Source organism: Miscanthus floridulus, chromosome 9 (genome assembly GCF_019320115.1).
Source record: "Miscanthus floridulus cultivar M001 chromosome 9, ASM1932011v1, whole genome shotgun sequence".
NCBI lineage: Eukaryota > Viridiplantae > Streptophyta > Magnoliopsida > Poales > Poaceae > Miscanthus > Miscanthus floridulus.
Window position 1 is genome coordinate 3153933 of NC_089588.1, and position 21216 is coordinate 3175148.

At 41.7% G+C, this 21216-nt stretch overlaps 1 protein-coding gene and 1 pseudogene across 7 annotated transcripts; both read left to right on the forward strand.

The window, feature by feature from the left end:
* Positions 1-10126: 10126 nt before the first annotated feature.
* On the forward strand, positions 10127-13614 carry LOC136479066 (uncharacterized; annotated as a pseudogene).
* Positions 13615-15507: 1893 nt separating this feature from the next.
* On the forward strand, positions 15508-18957 carry LOC136483288 (uncharacterized). 7 transcript variants are annotated; one of them, XM_066480299.1, is made up of 8 exons: positions 15508-15694; positions 16197-16339; positions 16427-16476; positions 16738-16832; positions 16994-18225; positions 18294-18359; positions 18455-18526; positions 18777-18957. In XM_066480299.1, the coding sequence occupies exons 1-4, from the start codon at positions 15511-15513 to the stop codon at positions 16751-16753; spliced, it is 393 nt and encodes a 130-aa protein (XP_066336396.1). In that variant the 5' UTR covers positions 15508-15510; the 3' UTR covers positions 16754-16832; positions 16994-18225; positions 18294-18359; positions 18455-18526; positions 18777-18957. The 7 variants fall into 7 exon arrangements, with proteins under 7 accessions (XP_066336396.1, XP_066336395.1, XP_066336397.1 ...); XM_066480298.1 differs by lacking the exon at positions 18294-18359 and having other exon boundaries at positions 16994-18004; positions 18100-18225; XM_066480300.1 differs by lacking the exon at positions 18294-18359 and having other exon boundaries at positions 16994-17340; positions 18100-18225.
* Positions 18958-21216: the final 2259 nt, after the last annotated feature.

A 21216-nucleotide genomic window follows, 5' to 3' on the forward strand; every position in this document is an offset into this window, starting at 1 on the left:
ACAACTAATTCTAACGTAATCCCTATTCTAGCGTAGTGGTTAAGGCTCCAAACTAAGAACCCCAAGACCTAGGTTCGAATCCTAGGCTCGAGAATTTTTTATATATTTTTTATAAAAAGGCTGTGATGGCAGGCTCCAAACCGATGGTGATTTTTTTATATTTTTTTTTACTAAAAGGCTACGATGGCGGTAGGGCCCTTCACTGCCAGTTTTGGTTTTAAAATCGGCAGTGATAGCGCTAGGATGGCAGGCTCCAACCCGACGATGATTTTTTTAATATTTTTTTACTAAAAGGCTGCGATGGCGGCAGGGCCCTTCACTACCGGTTTTGGTTTTAAAACCGGCAGTGATAGCTTCTATCACAGTCAGTTGCTTCAACCGACATAGAAGGCCCCATTCACTGTCGGTTTTTAAACTAAAACCGACAGTCATGTGTAGATGCTCCTCACATGTCAACAGTGCTCCCATGACCACAACAGTTGGAACACTGCTCCCACCAACCCCGACAACTTTAGTTCAGAAATAAAAATGTACCATGACTGCTAGCCCCTATAAAATGGCCCCCGACCAGGAGCTAGCCTCTCCATGCATGTTGGTTTTAGCCAGGCCTTATCAGCCATGATACAATGTTTTCCTCTCACAACCAACCACAGATATCGTTATGCGTCGTAGTCCCCCAAAATGGTGCACACAAGAGGTACTAGAAGAATGCTACTGAAGATAGAGCAATGCCGAAGATTGGAGATGCCATGAGGTTCACAGAGCCATCCACTATGGTGTGCATCTGGAAAAAGGCCATATACATACAAGGTAGATTCATCGATGCCACCTTGTCATCTCCAACCGATATAGCTCGTAGACCACCTCGGTGCTGCTGTTTGACCCTAGTTGGTGCTAGAAGAATGCTACTGAGGTGGTTATATTATAATGTGTTGATACACATTGATTGTAACATTGACCTGTACACAAATAGGTCTTTGTTATCGTATATGGAATTTTAGTGTAAGGTCTTTGTTATCGTATATGTAATTTATTTCTAATATTTTTGTTATTTTTTGATGTATTTCATTACTATCTAAATAAATATATCATTGTTGTTAAAACTTTCCCACTATACTATCTAAATAAATATATCCTTTACATATATGCATCTTCACTGTCGGTTCTACTTACAAACCAGCAGTGATATTAACTTTCACTGTCGGTTCTATTTAAAAACCGGTAGTGATATTAACTTTTACTATCGGTTCTACTTAAAAACCGGCAGTGATGTCCATGCCCCCATATATAAAACAAACTGCTAGCCACATACATCGATCCCGCCCACCCACGAACTCTCACAGTCTCATTTCTCACGTTTCACTCTCACTTGTCAAGAAATCCACTCTCTCTCTACGTGATTTGGTCATGGCTCCTGCATTTTTCAATGGTATTGATATGTTGTCTTCTCCAATATTCTATCTATATTCATTTGATCTATATTTATATTCATGTTTCTTTGCATTCTATATTTATATATATTCTTATTCCTTGCATTAGATCTATATTTAATTATGTTGCCACATTTTACTTGGAAGAATTTTTTGTGCATATATTTTATGTTCATATTTTTTTGGCATTTTATCGATCAGGTGGTATGAACAACGGACCTCCCCCACCACAAGAACCAGGTTTCCAACCTGGCGATGAGCCATTCGCTCCTAATGTGGCCATTCCACGGTTCCCTGTTCCAGCTATTGTATGAAATATTTTCCAACATCTTTTGTTTTTTGATGCTAACAAATAAGTGTAATTAGTTTAATATCATTGTTGCATACATATATGTCGTAGACTATATCCCCAATAGATTGGCTACGAACAGCACTTAGCTGGTTCTTTATCTCAAACATCATCGAGAACACAGCATCTAATGCAAGTGGTCGGCTATGGACGTGTGAACTCAGTTTTTCCATCCCTTTGAGGGGTGCAAATCATCGAAACCATATCCACGAGACGGGAAGACAGAGCCCGGACATGATAAGCACCGAATTCAATGCCGTGCGCATCTCTTTAGAGGCACTTCGACGTGTTTGCTATGATGTGCCTGATTTCTCGCACTTCAAGGCACTTGCTTTGAATGCTGGTGATATCCCCGTCCCGCAAGCAAGCGAATAGTTTGCGAGCTACAACCATGCGGATGTGGTAAAATGGTCACTTATACCTGAGTCGTGGTTATTTGTTGTTTATTATTGTAATAACATTCTCTAATTTTTTTTCTTTTTCTCCGCATGCAGATTGCGCTCCAGGACCTTACCTATGCTGCATGTGGCTTGTGGGCCGTTCTAGACCAAGCTACGGAGCAACTCGGGTACAATTGGGACTTTTGCAATGGAAACCTCGGCCAGCTCACTATAGAAGGACGCCAGTACTGCATAAGGATTACTAACAGGGGCAGTGGTCATTCAGTAGGTTACATCTATGGCCGACCATTCTTTCGGTATTGTGAGGCACGAGAGAGTGCACTCATACGGGCATTGGACTTCATCGATACAAGCGGATACATAATCCATGACATCAATTACCATATATGGTTACAGAGGCATGTTAGTGTGCGTGGCCCGATCGAACCCGGCAGTGATTCCGATAGTAATTAATGTTTATTTAGCTAGGTTTTCAAGGTCATAGTTTAATTAGGTTCTAATTTTAATTTGTACGCCTTTGTGTGTTTAATTATTGTCATGCATGTAATTCGTGTAATATTTGTTGGGCAACTAGAAATATACATTTTGGTGTCGTATTGGTTTCAAAAAATTTCTTAGGCTTGCACGTGCCACGTGTGAAGGAAACACCAAGTTTGGGATGTTCTGGAGATGGTTTCCTACTTTCTGAGGTTTAATTGAATTTCCACGCGATGACACCGATTTATTATAGGTTGAACTGATTCTACCCATGAAAATATACGGAATGGTGCCAAACTTTTACACAGGCTCTAATGTGCCCTAGGGATAAGAATTTTGTGAAGGTCGATGAAAAAATCTATTGGGTCCAAGATGTAATTCACCCTCTTTTGTCTCATTCACAGAGAAAAATATATTACTAAAAATGATAAGAAAAACCACATATCTTGTTTGGGGCCTTAATTTGGGTATACATGCTTGCCAAAAAAATTTCAAGCCATTTCAACATAAGCGGAGTATACATTCTTCACAGAGGTACATGAGCCCTTTCATCGAACCATGACTGTACACATAGGTTATCAAAGTTTCTGTGGTTCATATGCATTCCGGTGTCATATTGGTCTCAAGCTTTTCTTAGGCTTGCACGTGCCACGTGTGAAGGAAACACCTAGTTTGGTATTTTCCAGAGAAGGTTTGCTACTTTCTGAGGTTTAATTGAATTTCCACGCGACGACATCGTTTAATTATAGGTTGAACTGATTCTACCTACGAAAAGATCTAGAATGATGCCAAACTTTTACACGGGCTCTAATGTGTCCTAGGGATAAGAATTTTGTGGAGGTCGAGGAAAAAATCTATTTGTTCCAGGATGTAATTCACCCTCTTTTGTCCCATTCAGCACAGAGAAAAATATATTACTAAAAAATAATAAAAAAAACCTCAGATCTTGTTTGGGGCCTTAATTTGGGTATACATGCTTGTCAAAAAAATTTCAAGCCATTTCGACATAGGCGGAGTATACATTCTTCACAGAGGTACATGAGCCATTTCATCAAACCATGACTATACACATAGGTTATCAAGGTTTCTGTGGTTCATATGCATTCCAGTGTTGTATTGGCCTCAAACTTTTTCTTAGGCTTGCACGTGCCACGTGTGAAGGAAACACCTAGTTTGGGATTTTCCAGAGAAGGTTTGCTACTTTCTGCGGTTTAATTGAATTTCCACGCGACGACACCGTTTAATTATAGGTTGAACTGATTCTACCCACGAAAAGATCTGGAATGGTGCAAACTTTTACACAGGCTCTAATGTGCCCTAGGGATAAGAATTTTGTGGAGGTTGATGAAAAAATCTATTGGTTCCAAGATGTAATTCACCCTCTTTTGTCGCATTCAGCACAAAGAAAAATATATTACTAAAAAATGATCAAAAAAACCTCAGATCTTGTTGGGGGCCTTAATTTGGGTATACATGCTTACCAAAAAAATTTCAAGACATTTCGATATAGGCGGAGTATATATTCTTCACAGAGGTACATGAGCCCTTTCATCGAACCATGACTATACACATAAGTTATCAAGATTTATGTGCATAGGTTATCAAGGTTTATGTGGTTCATACGCATTTCGGTGTCGTATTGGTCTCAAACTTTTTTCTTAGGCTTGCACGTAGCACGTGTGAAAGAAACACCTAGTTTAGGATTTTCCAGAGATGGTTTGCTACTTTCTGAGGTTTAATTGAATTTTCGTGCGACGACACCATTTAATTATAGGTTGAACTGAGTCTACCCACGAAAAGATCCGGAATGATGTCAAACTTTTACATAGGCTCTAATGTTCCCTAGGGATAAGAATTTTGTGTAGGTCGATGAAAAAATCTATTGGGTCCAAGATGAAATTCACCCTCTTTTATCTCATTCAGCACACAGAAAAATATAATAAATAAAAAAACTGATCAGAAAAACCTAAGATCCTGTGTGGCGTCTTAATTTGGGTGTACATGCTTGCTAAAAAAATTTCAAGCCATTTGGACATAGGAATACACATGCTTCTATTTATTCAGTATATAAAAGAAATTTTTTAATATATATAAACATCACTGTCGGTTTGAAAAAACCGACAGTGATGAGATGAAACCGACTGTGATGCTGGTTATCACTGTCGGTTTATTTTGAAAACTGGCAGTGATATATAAAAAATTAAAAAAAATGTGCCAGCCCTCGGGTTCGAGCTTGGGTCTCGGGCTGCAGAGTTCTGAGATTTAACCGTTGCGCTAGTATAGGATGTGTGCTAAGGCTAATTTATTTTTTCTTTTTGACCTTTAGTCCGCTTAATAAATTATAATATTAAACCAAAAAAATTGGGCCGCCCGGAATTCAAACATGGATCTCGGGGGCTAAGCTGCGGGGTCTTAGCCGTTGAGCCAGTCGGAGGTATTCGAAAGAAATGAAAAAGTTATCCTACTTAACCCCTTACTGCTACACCCACATCAGTGCCAGTTTGAGGATTGACCCGACAGTGATATTTTCTCATCACTATCAGTTTAGAATTACAACTGGCAGTGATGAACAATTTCCTAAAGTCATTTAATAATTTATAAAATTAAAACAAAAAATTTGGGCGGCCTGAGACTCGAACACGGGTCTCGGAGGCTAAGTTGCGGAGTCTTAACCATTGAGGCAGTCGGAGGAATTCGAAAGGAAGGGAAAAGTTATACTACTTAACCCCTAACTGGTACACCCCCATCACTGCCGGTTTGAAGAATGGAACGGCAGTGATGGCTCCTCATCACTGTCGGTTTATTATTAGAACTGGCAGTGATGAACCTCATTGGTATATAGCAAGGCGCGGGTTGAAATCTTCCAAATTCATTTCAGCCCCACGCCAACCCCTCCCCCACACCGCCGAAGCACCACCCCGCACCGACGATCACCACCGTTCCCTACGCACCCGTCCACCGCCCCCCACGCCGATGTTCCTAGACCCACGCTCCTCTTCTTCGATGCCGACACCCGTGCACCACCCCACGCCATAGCACCACCCCATGCCGTCGACTGCCCCACGCTAGAGCACCGCACCATCCGTTCCCTCATTCCTCGTCCACGACGCCGGTCGTGCCCCTCCTCCTCCAAACCTACACTCCCACTGCCGAGGCCTTCAGGAGCGCGCAGACAACTGCTTTCCCACCCCCCTCCCACGGTGAGTGCATGGCTCACTGCCGTCTTTGTGTTTGATGAAATGCCCCACCGTCTTTGTGAGCCCTCTCAGTGATTGCTCAAGCTCGAGTTGAATTTGTTAATGAAAATGGTTATACTGAGCACATGTCCATTGTTGAAATATGTTTGTTATATAAATCTGAGCATATGTCCATGCTAATGATGATTGATTATATTCTGAGGTTTTCTCTATACCAAGCAAATGTCTATGCTTATGATGGTTGTTTTTAATTTGAGCATTGATCCATTGCCAACGGTGTCTTCTTACTTCTTAGCACTGTCCATTTAATCTAGAAATCGATGAGAATGAAATAAAGAAGCTGAGTAGATCAGACTTCACAGTTCTCTAGCTGCTTGTGCAGTGAAAGCTCCGATCCACGGCATGCATCCAAGTGACAGTTCAATGCAAATCCTTTCACAAATCTCATTCCTAGAGCTGATTATGAGTCACTTCAAGTTTCAAGCTTGTGCAAAAGCCAAGATAAAGAAAAGTTAATTGGACTGAGGCTAACTACAAGCAAACAAGGGTTGTTCGATCAGTATCAGGCAGGAAGAAACAATCATTATCAAAGAAGATTGGAATTTGGAAAGGTGTTTACCTGCACTGATACTTGTGAAAGAACCTCGCGCCGATGGTTGGGGGATTTATAGTGAGACTGAAGACGAAGAGACGCGAAGCCGAGGAGGCAGAATCACAGAAATGGACTGGATCCGGCTGTTCGGCTCTAGCGCCTATTTCGAGGCTGTGGTGCTCTTTCCCGTGCAACTTCCTACCTCTTTATTGCTTCCCATTTTTTTACTTGCATGCATGCAATTGCCAGCAACTCCAAGAGTTCTTTTATATTTTTCCATATAACCATATTAAAGCTTGATTGATTCTTTAAAAATATTGTCATCCACTATTTTAAATTTAGAGAGTGAATTTAGGAAAGATTCTGAGACATCTCTAGGAGTATATCCAAAAGTCTTAAACTGGCTCTCTAAATCATCATTTGGTTTTTAACGAATAAAAAATATTCTTTATATCTTTCCTACATCTAACAACTTTTCTTTATCTTGTATGCATTGTAGAGGGTTCAATGCACTTAGACTAAGGTTATGATGACTTAATATATTAATTGGACTGAGGCTATGGTCATGTGCAATGATGATATAATCATAAGTTGTAGTAACTATTACTGAGGCACGTGAATAGCTATTTTCCAAACACTCCTATCTATGCAATGGTTGTGTATTATTCATAAATATATTAAATTTTATAAGAATACATCATGTTTGAATGATAACCTAATTTACTTAAATGTATAGGCAACCATGGCATGGTATGTAGTGCATGTTGGTCACATGCCATGCCTGGGATTTATCGAACCCGGAAAGATTGCTATGCTCAAGTCAATCGCTACCCTGGTAATTTGCACAAAAAATACAACACAAAAGCTAAAGCTTTGAGGGCCTACTATAGTCATCCGGCCTACCTTGCAAACCATGGGCAACCGGCCTACTATGGTCCAATGAATGCAAACCATGGCTATCCACTGGCACTGGAGATTGAAGAGAAGACACCTGCCAGAGATGTGAAGATTAGGAGAATTGCTCCTTGGTCTTGGAAAGATGTCATGCTTTTATTTATGGCTATGGTCATTGCTTTTCTTATTTGGAAGTTGATGTAGGCTTAGATTCATAGAACAGTAGGTGGACTCTATTGTATGTGGTCAATCAAACAATGAATTTGTTCTAGGTGAACATATGCTATTATTTGACTTTGTTGTATGCGGACTTATTATTAGACTTTGCATTAAACATATTATATATATAATATGAACATATGCTATTAGTAGTTGTTCGTAGCCAAAACTAACCATGATCGTGTCATAGCCATGACTCGTCATCACCTATTACCCCGTCGTCGAAGAACAGATCGGCAACAAGAAGCGGCTGATATCGCTGGGACAGGAGAGCCGCATGATTCGATAAATGGTGACGATGTTAATCAGGACGGTGAGAACGAGCAGCCATAGACCCCGTCCGGCCTGCTCGATCTGGGTCAAACAGACCAAGATGGCCTGGTAACTTTGGTATCATGTGACTATGTAGCCACACACGCTAATCAATTGAGAGGGTCATAGCTTACTTGGTGTCTCTAGCAGGAGCCTTCGCCGGCTGAGGAGGCAGAGGATTCGGGTAGCAGGAAGGCCAGATCCAAGCGAGGCATGTCAAAGATTCCTATTGGTAGGAATGCACACTGGCACATCACTGAGTTCGATGAATTCAGGGATCCACTCTCACCGCCTATAGCTTTGACCAAATACAAGACTATCCTCGGGTTACTTGTAAGGGACTTCATCCCGCTTAGGTACAGGAAGTGGATTGGGAAAGATGATGACCCGTGGATTAGGTACAAAAAGATGCCAGAATTTGAAGCAAAACTTGAAAAGATGGATCGCCTTGCGGAGGAAGGCGTTTAGGTTGAGACCGCTGATTGGGAGCCAAGATCGGTAATATACTATATGGGGAGGAATGTACGCCACGCAGAGGACGGGAGCTTTAGCTCCACAAATCAACCCATGAGCGAACTCATCCAGAGGATCTCCTAGGTAACTGAGGAGGTGAGGCAAGGGACTCGCACTTCTAATAGCACTACACCACAACACCATATCACCGTCAGACATCTGACGCTAAAACTTTTTTTTATCGATGGACGATCTGACGCTAAAGATAGCTCACGGACCATCTGACGCTAAATCCACATTTAGCGATCCACTGTCTGTCGCTATAGGTATTCATTTTTAACGTTTAACGGTCTGTCGCTAATATCATGTACACCGTCAGTCAGTCTGACGCCAAAAATAAATGGGCCCCACCTAGCTCACGCGCCACTTTCGCGCGCCCAGCTCCCGCGCTGCTGCCAAAACCCTAGACCCTTCTGTTCCCCCAAATCCCAAATCCCAAATCCAGGAGCGGTGACCTGCCCGCGCCGCCGCCCTCTCCCACCAAATCGTGCCCGCCCAGCCCCAAATCTCCTACCCACTGCTGCCCTCCCTCCTGAATCCTAGCCTTCCGCTCTCTCGCCTCGCCGCGCCCCCAAGCTCCCGCTCGCCCGTCCCCTTTGTTCGGTCACGCTCTAGCCAGCTTCGGGCAGCGTCAGTGGCCTTCGTTGCCGTGCGCTCCAGGCCGGCTCGGTCCCTGCTCTCCGCAGTGCAGCCCCTCTGTGTGTCAGAGCTCGCCCTCTGTCCGTTTCCTCTGTGTGTCGGAGTGCAGCACCTCAGATCCCGCCCCACCCATCCCCGCCCGTCGCCCCCTGGAGCAAGCCACGGCGGAGCACGCCGCCCCCTGGAGCATGCGACGGTGGAGGACGCGCCCCCAAAGCTGATCGTGCCGCTACATCACTGCTTCTTTTCCTGGTAAGCAAGTTGTTGGATCGATTGCCTTTATAGTGAGTTCCGTTCTATAGGATCTATTTCGCTGTCCCTTGCACCGAAACTGAGATTTTTTTTTCTTGAGCTGTCCATCCATCAGTTTGTTGTGGATTTGTGTGCTCCGGCTGTATCACTGTCAGATGTAATCATAATCAGAAGTTTGGGCACCTGATTCAATTTTGTTCATGGTAGTTCAGGCTTCACTATTATGTACTCCGTACTTGATTTTTGGTGCAAATCTACATTATGACATGAAAATGTATAAAGCAATCCGACTGTATGACACAAATTTATCAAGCAGTTGGTATGAATTGGCGTTCATCTCATTAGAATCATCTCCTATACCACAATAATATGTTTTGAGGATTGATGCTCTTGTCCAGCTTTTGAATGGGGCCCATGGTTTAATGTTAACATGTAACCAGTTCCCATCTATTGATGTGAACATCTATCCTTTGCTGCCCCAACTAGTCAATTTGTTGTGGTTGGGATAATTTTGGGAAGCTCTTCATATTGGGTTTACATTTGCAGTGGTTGGGATAATTTCTTTCCTAGCTTTTGCATGTTTCCTTACTGAAACCATTCTAAAAATAATCAGAGGGGTCTATATACTTGTTCTTACCGTAAGCCCGAAACCATTCTTTCCAGTGCTACAAGCAGGCATAATTGATTTATTCTTTCCGATTCATTTCATCTCCCTAGGTGAAATTACTGTGGAGCTGGCCCACTAAACCCAACAAGTCGTAGATCTACTGCATCGACGTCGTCCTCTTCTCATTGCTTGCAGCCAATAGATTCAAGTGCTGTAGGTACACGCTCAGTCTCCCCAAAGACTCATGGATAAATCATGGATCAGTAGTGATGCTAGGCACACAAAGGCATACTTACAAGGGGTCAACAGTTTCCTATCTTTTGCATTTAGAAATTCAGCGGTAGGGGACAAGATACTATGCCCTTGCAGAAAGTGTGTTAACTCATTTTGGAGAGACTCAAGTGATATACGAGAGCACTTGATATGTGATGGGTTTCTAAAAGGGTACACAACTTGGAACTTACATGGGGAAGCTAGTTCCTCTTTTGTAAATACCGACAATGGTGATGGTGCTGATCTTGTGGAAGAGTCTAGTGAAGAGGATGACATATCTGCATTGCTTAGAGACCTAGCTTGTGGTTTAGATGATAGAGGGGATTTCGAAGAGAACAGTTCTGTTGAGGTTCCTAAAGAACTAGTTGACCTCCAAAAGTTGGTAGAAGCCAATAGTCAAGAATTATTTCCTAATTGCAAGAAGTACAGTAAACTATGTTTCCTGATTAGGCTACTTCACATCAAGCTCCTTGGAGGATGGACTGACAAAAGTTTTGACCTTATACTAGATCTATTTAATGATGTCTTACCTGAGGGTTCAACACTACCCAGAAACTACTATGAAACTAAGAAATTGATTAAGTCCATAGGACTTGGGTACATTAGTATTCATGCCTGTGACAATAATTGCATTCTATATTGGAAGGAACATGAAAAATCTGAATCATGTCCAAAGTGTGAGGTTTCACGTTGGAAATCAGCTAGGAAGAGTCTAGATGGGAAACATGTGTACAAGGTTCCTAAGAAGGTTCTTCGGTACTTTCCGATAAAGAAAAGGCTCCAAAGATTGTTTCTATGTTCTAAAACAGCAAGTCTAACAAGATGGCATGATGAGGAGAGAACAAGAGATGATGTTCTTAGGCATCCTGCAGATTCTCCTCTATGGAAAGACTTTGATCTTAAACATCCTGAGTTTGCTAAGGATAGCAGAAATATACGTCTTGCATTTGCCACCGATGGTTTTAATCCTTATAGAACCCAAAGTATTAGCTATAGCATTTGGCCTGGTATATGTATTCCCTACAATTTTCCACCATCAATGTGCATGAAGCAATCAAATTTCATACTGTCTTTGCTAATTCCTGGAAAACATGCTCCTGGTAGTGATATGGATGTTTTTCTCCAGCCACTTGTGGATGATTTGTTAGATATGTTTGTTAAGGGGGTTAGAACTTATGATGCATCAAAGGGTGAGTACTTCCAATTACGGGCAGCAGTGTTGTGGACTATTACAGATTTCCTGGGTCTAGGCTATGCATCTGGTTGTGTCACTGCTGGTGAAGCGGCATGTCCTGATTGCCACTCATATACTTGTTCATAGACTTGGTAATGGCAGCAAGACTTGCTATATGGGTCATCGTAGGTTTTTGGATGAAAATCACCCATTTAGGTTTGATGTAGATAAGTTTGGTTCAACTGAATTTAGGCAGGCACCTACTCCACTCTCTGGGGAGGAAGTGTTGGAGTGTACTAAAGATATTGTTATAGTTTTTGGCAAGGATCCATATGGAAAGAAACCACCAAGGAAGAAACGCAAGGAAGGGGAGCCATTAGTCATTTTTAAAAGGAGGTCTATTTGGTTTTTAAACTTCCCTATTGGAAAGAACTGATGTTGCGACATAATTTTGATGTCATGCACATAGGGAAAAATGTGTATGAGAACTTTGTTAATACATTCTTGGGTACCGATGGGAAATCTAAGGATAATCTGAATTCTCGCTTAGACCTTCAAACTTTAGGTATTAGAAGTGATCTCCACCCTGTTGATGTTGAAGACCTGTTTTATTTACCACCTGCACCATATACAATGAGTCCTGATGAGAAAAAAATATTTTGTGAAGTACTGAAAGGGGTAAAGTTTCTTGCTGGTTATGCATCTGATATACGTCACAATGTTCATGTCAATGAGAGAAAGGTGTTTGGCCTTAAGAGTCATGAATGCCACATCGTTCTACAACACTTACTACCGCTTGCTGTGAGGAAAGTATTGCCAGAAGTAGTTAGTGCTACAGTGATTCGTGTTAGTCATTTCTTCAAGAAAATTTGTGCTTCTGTTTTCCGCAAAAGTGATATGGATAGTCTAGAGGCTGAAATAGCTGAAACCTTAAGCCTTCTAGAGACTATATTCCTGCCCTCCTTTTTTGACATTATGGTACATCTGATGGTCCATCTTCCTGCACAAGCAAGACTGGCTGGTCCAGTACATTTCCATAGCATGTGGCCTGTTGAGAGGTAATTTCTGTGAGCGTATTGCAGCATACGTATAAAAAATACAAACTATTTTACAACATAATGAGCCTATTATATTTGTATAGGTTTTTGATGATATTGAAAGGTGATGTTCGTACAAAAAGCCATCCGGAGGGATCAATTATGGAGGGTTCTATGTTTTTTGAGAGCCTTACACTATGTGGACACTATTTACACAGCCAAGCACTTAGAAATGTTGAAGAACTGCAAGCTGAAAATTCCACAACCCCTTTCTTTGCTAGCATTGGTCGGGGTTTAGCTGGGAAGTGCACAGTGAGTTTAGACCACAAGACTTGGCTGCAAGCACATAGATATGTTTTGTTCAACTATGCAAATATAGGGCCTTACTTGGAGTAAGTAATCTGTTTCACTTCACACCATATGTTTAGATTCTCTTGCAATGGTAAGATGATAAAATTGACCTTTGCAGAAAGTATGCTCACTATCTATCTTCAATTGGTGTTCGAAACCAACGAGCTATCAACCGAATGCAGCACGAACAATTCCATGAGTGGTTTAGGTCACATGTAAGTAGGAATCCATCTTCAGTTCCAACCACAAACAACCTTGACAAAGGAAGCACAACAATATTTGAAAGGACAGATAGGTTTTTGTGTTTCACTGTTGTTATCATTTCTTACTGATGTTAAGATTGAACAATGTTAAGATTGAACATTTTGAGGAATCCATCTTTCAGAGTGCAGTAAAGCCTCTTTGCAGCTTCTGGGATTTCTGGAAGATGGTATTTAGAATGATTTCGCTAAGGGATCCTTGGCTTCACTTTCTGGCTATACAGGTCGTTTTCACTGTTGTTAAGATTGAACAATGTTGCCTGTTCGAAACCAACGAGCTATCATTTCTTACTGCCATAGACCATGCTCAAGGCAGCCTAATTACATGGTTGTTATATTTTTCAGGAAGTGTTGGGCAGTCTTTGGCTTGAGTTTCTGGAAAATGGTTCTGCAGATAACCTGGTGGAGGCTCTAGTGTTGGCAAGCCATTGCTTTTGGTTTTGAGTTCCTAGAAATGATTGTACGAAGGCAGAAACAAATGTAGCTTTAGTGTTGCTTTTGGCTCTAGTGTTGCTTTTGGCAAGCCGTAATTGATGGGGGAAGTTTCTATCAGGTTATGAAGGCAGAAACAAATGTAGCTTTGAACCTGAGAGCTGCAGGTGCAGATGGATCACTATTTGGAGCATCAGGTGTCTGACATCGAACTCTCTTGTTATTTAATGCTTCTGTTTAGTACAGTCACTTGTTTTTTTCACAACTAAAGCCCTTCTGAATGTAGAATTCAAAATAAAAATATAACCTTGGGATATTCTTCAGTCTGCATGTCTAATGGAGATTTTAAGGGTTGCACTATTTTTTTTCTCGAACAACGCAAGGGCTGCACTGTTATGTTTGTAACATACTTTTCCATCTTCGTTTTCATGCTTGGCAGGCTCTAATCAGGCGGGGAACAATTTGACCTTGAAAGGGTGGCCTCTTACAGCTAGTTCTTCACCTTTTCTAGGCTTCCAGTCACTTGCATTCTAAGTTATAATTGGAAGCAAGTTTGTCTGCTACACATTCTTGTGCTCTTATGACACGTGTCCTTTTGATCATAACTATTTAGGGTTTAGAACATCTTCGATCTCGATGATGTACCATGGATGATGTACTGTGCAAGATTGTATGTTATATATGTATTGATCTCCATGTGATGTATGTGTTTTTATATCTATTTGTGATGGACCTTAAGCTTGAATCTGGGTATGATATGTGCTACATATTTTCTCATTGTATTTATTTTTTTTATATATTTATATTGTCCTGTGGGACAATCTGTCGCTATAAATTCAAGGACTGTTGGATGATCTATCGCTATATCTATTGTAACAGAGCATCTGTCGCCAAACCGTAGCAATGGACTGTCTATCGCTAAAAAAATTCAGTCCAACGGACTGTCTGACGCTAAAAGTACTGTCTGACACTAAAGATTTTTAGCGACAGGACTTACGGCGTCTGCAGAAGTCTGACGCTATAACTTTTTAGCGTCAGATTGTCTGTCGCTGTAGCTGCTTTTAGCGTCAGACCGTCCATCGCTAATCTTGGTGTTGTGGTGTAGTGTAGGGAGAAAGATGTGCTCACCTAAGCACTCGGAACAAAGGAGCACCCTGGTCGCACTAGAGGAACTGGTGTTGTTCCTTAGAAACTAGCATTCCCCTAAGAATCTAACACTTACCGGAGCCGCTCGAGGGGTAGAGCGGATCAGGAGGCAGAGTATTTGAGGCGACTAAAAGAGATGGAAGAAAGAATGGATACACGGATTGAGGCGACTGTTCAAGCACGAGTCCAACAAATTTTGCTGTCCAAGGGGTCAGGAGTACCACAAAACCCAACTCCTACTGCCTTTAGCCCACAGTTTAGGGGTCACAGCAGCTGCGGATCGACCTCGCTCGACGAAGAAGATGTGAATGTGCCTCATCCAGTGGACAGCATCACTGAACCTGTCAATGTCAAGTTGTACATCCGTCAGGAATGGATAAAGGATAAGGTGGCGCTCGGCCAGGCCTAGCCTACGGGAGACAGGACCATTAATGGCCACCCAATTCCATAGTGGTACGCTCGCGTCACCATTGACAGAATACTTTCTACCCTACTAATGCACCATATTTTCTTTCCTACGTCCACACAAGAAAACGACCCCTCGTTGAGATGTCCCCTCTAAGTCCACCCCAAAAAGTGTACCCAGGAAAACAACACATTTCAAACGAACCGTCCAGATGCACTCTAAGCCTTCTCTCTCCTTACTCATTACACAATCGAGGGCCTAGATTGAGTGTATCAAATCTCCTCATTCTCTCCCACACCCACGTCATGCAGCCCCCACCGAGTATTACGAACGCCACGCCGCCAAAAATCACGGAACTTCCCGGACACGCACGGAGGCGGAGGAGGCGCTGCTACTCCTGCCGCGGTCGGCGAAGGAGGCGAGTAGGCGGTGATCCCTGCGCAAGATCCGTTGCAGCCTCCGCCACGTCCCCTCCAAACGCTGCCGCCTCCATGGCTCCATGCCCCTTCTCCCACAACGAGTCAACGACTGGGTGAGGTGCCGACCTGGATGGGGAGCAAGAGCTCTGCATGGGCGCACAGCCCTCAGTGGATCTGGAGCAGGAGCTTGGCTCGCCCCTTCCTCTCCTCTCTGCAGACCAGCGCGGTTTGGCTTCCACTGCCCGGCTGGCGTCCGTGCCCAGCTCAGGATCCCGTCTGGCGGTGGTGGAGCGCAGGCGACGAGCACCTACTAGGTATATGCTTATACGCCCATCCCTTCTCCTGCATTCCTGCAAAACCGAGCACCCATACCCTAACCTAAGTGTCAGGATCTGATCTGATTACAAGCGTAGCACATATGCCCTAACATAATCGTATGTTTCTGGATCTGATCTGATTACATGTGTAGCATACATATATATGTAATATTATGCCTTGGACCTGATCTCGTTATGTGTATGTGTATTTATTTCTGCAAACATCAGATGTAAGTGTATGAAACGTATAAAATATTTGATTTACTATAGTGTCAGTGCTACGTAGGGTTGGACTGAAACTTTACCCTGCTACTGGTTGGACTGAAAATACGCCCTGCTGATGCTGCATATAGAATTATAGGGTATAGTTTTGCATTGGGTGCTCCATATCTCTGTGTTTCCCCTTTACAATCTTATTGCCTCTGAGTTTCTGCAGGGTATGAGCAGACTCCCTGTGGTTTCATTTCATGGTAGGAATTGGATCATTTTTTTTTTGTAGAAGCCGGAGCAGCGGCTGCCAGGCGGGCAGCCGAAGCAAGTGCAGAAATAACCTATGAAGATCGACAATTTAGCGACCGCAGAAAATTAACAATGATACATGTGAAGTCCTTCCTTGATCCCAAAACCACTGCCAAGATACATGTAAGTTTCCACTGAGGCGCAGACTACAGAACTATTTTTTTTTCTTGATAACATTGCTTAGTATCTAAGATATTCTTATGTTTTTAGGTTCTTGGAAACAAATGCCAAAGTAAGCTGCTTAAAATAATTGACGCTAGGTAAGTGATGTTCAATCTACTACTTTCAGGGAATTTGTTTTCTTAATTGGTTGCTTATGATTATTGTTTCATTTGTAAAAAAATGCTCAGTGAATTTATCCATTAGAACTTTGAAAACAACGGTGCTGTAGGCATTTTCAGTTCAGTGCAGGTCGTAGATTGAACAGGAAGTTGGTGATATCTTGAGCCCTGAATTTATTTTTCGCTATACTGTAATGGTGTCACCTGATGTGAATTACTAACCCTGTGAAAATTGTGCAGGTCAAGAAAGTTCTGAGGCACCTTCAAGAAGAGGTTGATCTGCACGTGGTGTTGCTGCACCTATATTGAAGCCTTCTATGAAGCTTCCACACAAGGTGCGGCAGTGTGGGTTTTGCATAACTCTGGTGACTAATTTCACATGTTTCCTCGTGCTTATTCGATGTAGGATTGATATTCTGGCTATACATATGAATAGTTGGATTATTCCATGATAATAAGTTAGACCATTAAATATTTGCTTTTATGTTGTCTTCAGCTCATGACATTTGATATGAGAGACAGTGAGGAGCAGCATGTATGGCTATATGACAAAGATATGGAAGGGCTTCAAGTGGGTTATGATGGTATTCAAAAGTGCTATACATTGTTTAGCTGGAACTGAGGTGAATTTTTCATTGTTCAGTTCTCTTTTTTCACATTATTTGATACTTCATGGTTCATGCCAGATTTTTTAATGTAAGCTGTATAAGTTGTGACCAAAGGGGAGCTTATGTGAAGAAGGATGGGGGAAATATCACAAATATAAGAGGCCTCCAGCAGCAGAGCAAACGTTACTTTAGGATATGCAAATTAATTGGATTGATTTGGCTGCCTTGCTGCTAGGTAAGATCTGCATCACTTGATAAATATCAGTAATATAATGAATCACATGATTTATTTGTATTGTGAGTTCACTTTTACAGTGCTGGACACACCTAAACCAAAGTCACTTCTTTTTTCCACCATCTAATGGATTAGATGTCGACAATATTTTTTTCATTCTAGATCAATATGTACCAGTGCCAGTGTGCAACACTGCAACTTGACTGATATAAAAAAATACTAAATAATATTCATGTGTTGCAAATGTCAGAATTCCTTTTATTTGTGAACTGAGGTACTATAGAATTCTGTATACAACTCAATTTACCGAAACCAAAAGTTCAGTATTCAGATAGGACAAGAGTAACTATCCCATGGTCAATATTCCTGGTTTGTTCTAATTGTTCTGAATTTCATTGCATGACTATGATGAATGCTTGAGCTACATATCAGTACTCACTTTTGGGGTCTGTCTATATAAAACAAAAATAAGTAGAAGGAAAGAGGAAAAAGATATACCTCCCTTGCATGTTTTTTAAGATCCTACTATGTGGTCGTCCTTGACTTTCATGCTTTGAAGTTCCAGTCATGTGCTTTGTCTGGTACTCTTGTTACAGATTCAGTTACTAGCACAGCTTATAGCTAACACAGATAACATATGTTTCTGGCTTAATTTTGATGCAAGGTATGCCAATTTACGAGTATGTTAAATTTGTATTTGACACATAATGGCAAATTAGTTATGTGCCAAACCAAATATTCACTTAAATCTGTACCCAGTTATCTTATCTTGGAGGAAACCCTGCTGCCCGCCGCTACTGCCGGCTGAAGATCCTCGCTGGTACTTCGCAATGTCTACGCCCGGAGATACACACGATGCGCTAAGCGATATCACCAACATCGCAGGTATGCTTTCAGTATAAATAGCACTTTCGTCTGAATTATGACATCTGAACTTTTGGATGTTTACACAGACACCTTTCATTCAGCGGGTTGAATGGAGATGTATCATTTTACTTTGCCAAACTCAAAGCACTCAAGTATTTGTAACTACATGTTTTCATTCACGTTAATTCTGCAGTGAATTTTAGTCAGTGAAGATAAATTTGTATTTCTGAATTCTGATACATTTCAGGGATTTATCACACAATAAGTTGGAGGGCTCATTTCCTGATGTCTTTTCACAGCTGCCATCTCTCATGGTTATGTGAGTTTTCTGATCCCTGATGACTTTCATGTCTTAGAGTTTAGCTATAAACAATTGCTAATACTAATCAAATCATTATACACTACTGAAAAACTATTTTTAGGCTGGTCCATAATTTTTAGGACTACACTACTTGATTTATGGTGGAGGCGGGCGCCTGCTGGATGCCCAGCCTGCAGCACCAGGACCGCCGCTGCCATTGCTTGCTCTTTTGCGTGTTTTACTGATGGGTACTTTTTATGAATAACAGGTGTTAGGAGCTGTTACGACGAGGAAATTAATAATTTAGCTTATTATCTGCCATGTACAGCTATCAACTTCACTGAGGATGGAATTCTTGGCGGACATTTTGAAGAGCCGTGCAAATGAATGTTTTGACAGCTTCCCTAAAGATCTCCAAGTCATGATTAAGGATTAGGCAGAATGTAACTTAGATGGTTAATATTAATATGAGAAATAACTTTGCTATGCCTTCTTATGCAAAAGTGTTTCTCGGATTGTAAACATGCTCAAATATAATTGTGTAAAAGTTAAACTATGAAAAAAAATCATTGGTTGTTTTCACGTGGATCCCTAAGATAAAGCCGTGGCGTTAGCACGGACATTATACTAGTGATAAGAAGTATAACAAGATACACATTGAGTATCCGTAGCGGAAGACAGGCCAAAACTTGGTCATAACAAGGGCTCTTAAGTGGCTTGGTGCAAGCGTTTCATTAAGCTTGACCACCAATTGTCCTCTGATGATGAGGACGACTACGAGTCTTCACCCACCCGCGATGATCACTCACCATCTCCCAACAGAGATCACTCCCCTCCTCATCCCTTGCCATCACCCCCGAGAAGACAGAGGTCTCCTTCTATTCCTCCTTGTCCGACTCCATCTTCATCAGCCCCGAGAAAAGAGAAGACTCCTCCTCCTCCTCCATCTTCATCAGCCTCGGGAAAACAGAATTCTCGTCGTCATCCTCCTCCTCCTCCACCTCAGCCCAAAACAAGATCAAGGACATCCTCGCAGTCGCAAAAAAGGTCCTTGGATTCGGTCGCTAATGCTCCCAAAGTGGACCAACAAAAAAGAAAAAGGCCGTTCAGTGGTAGTGTTACCACCTTGATGAAAGAAAAATTTACAGCACACATCTCGAAGGAAGATTGTGTTAGTTTCTTCAATCTCTGTGCCTCACTGCCTCCGTGTTTGTTGAAGTCCGAATTCGAAAGGCAAACACAGAATCAATACACTACAATAAGAGCCGAAGAAATACACAATAAAGATTTAAGGAACATACAGAAGTACATCGAAGACAACCCTAAATTAACCACGGAAGAGGCCGCGAACGTCTATTATGATGTACAAGGGACGGGAACACAGGCAATGAAGTATGAAAGGGGCAATCTTTTGGTTCCCGATCATGAGTATAAAAATTTGACAACATATATGCGCCAGTTACATGAATATTACATGGCTCAAGCAACGGAGACGGAGGACTTTGGTTTTGAGGTTATTATCCGTTCGCCACATGTTTTTCATTATCCTGAAGAAGAGAAGTTCGATGTCGAGTGGGAGTGCTTGTTCTAGCTATACCAGAAACGCTCTCTCAATACACAAATGTTGACGTTGTGGACTATGTAAGTACCCTACACGCACGATATTACAATTAATTACTCTCTCGAGACATAAATTGTTAACTTTTGAATAATTTCCATGATTTTATGTAGGTGTATAGCAAAATTTTACATTCTAAAAAGCAAATGGGATAACATAGGCTTTTTGAACCCCTTGCGAGTCAATGAGAAGATATGTCTAGGCCTCCATGGATGTGACGTGGAAGACCTGAAATAGAGATTGATTGCTATTTTCGACGAATTCAAGATGAAGAACAAAACCCACATACTTCTAGCCTACAACTGCGAGTATGTGTTCTTGGCTTTTAATTTTATGCTTCTTTTTTCATTAAGATTATTCGATAATTAGGATTCTATGATTGCAGCAACCATTTCGTCTTCATTTGTGTTAATCTTGCCAAAAATCTTATCGAGGTGTGGGACTCGAAGAAAAAATCATTTCATCATCTGGATGCACTGGTGGCAGTGCTAAATTAGTTAGCGATCCTAATAACATATTATTTTCTAATCACATATACCGCTTTTTAATGTTTCTCCTTTTAATGTTGCTCAGTGTCCGAAGAAGACATATCGGTGGGACGCAGGTCCCATTCAAGGTTGTCGAAATGGAGGGGAAGTACCTAAAATAGCCGGCGGGAAACAGTAAATGCGGGTTTTATGTAATGTGGGCAATGCTTCACTACATAAGTTGGTGTGTATAATCTCCATTTCATTTATGTTTGTTAATCATTCAACAAAATGATTTACTGATTCCTCTTTGGATATCATCTTTTTTGAACGACAGCGCAAGAAATATAACCACGAAAGACTGTTAGACATGGAGATCGTCGCGCTGCAATCGGAGCTGGCAAAATTCATCTTAGCCGAGGTATTGGAAAAAGATGGAGTATTTTCCATTGCACAATCCGTGAAGTTCAAGGACCAGTATGGCCCAGAGCGGCTCGTCAGATTATTGTAAGAAGTCCGAGAAGCATTGCACAATCTGTGAAGTCCGAGAACATTTCTTTTTTATTTTGAGGGATCGAGATCTTGATAAGAACAATTAAACTATAACCGTAACATTTGTAATA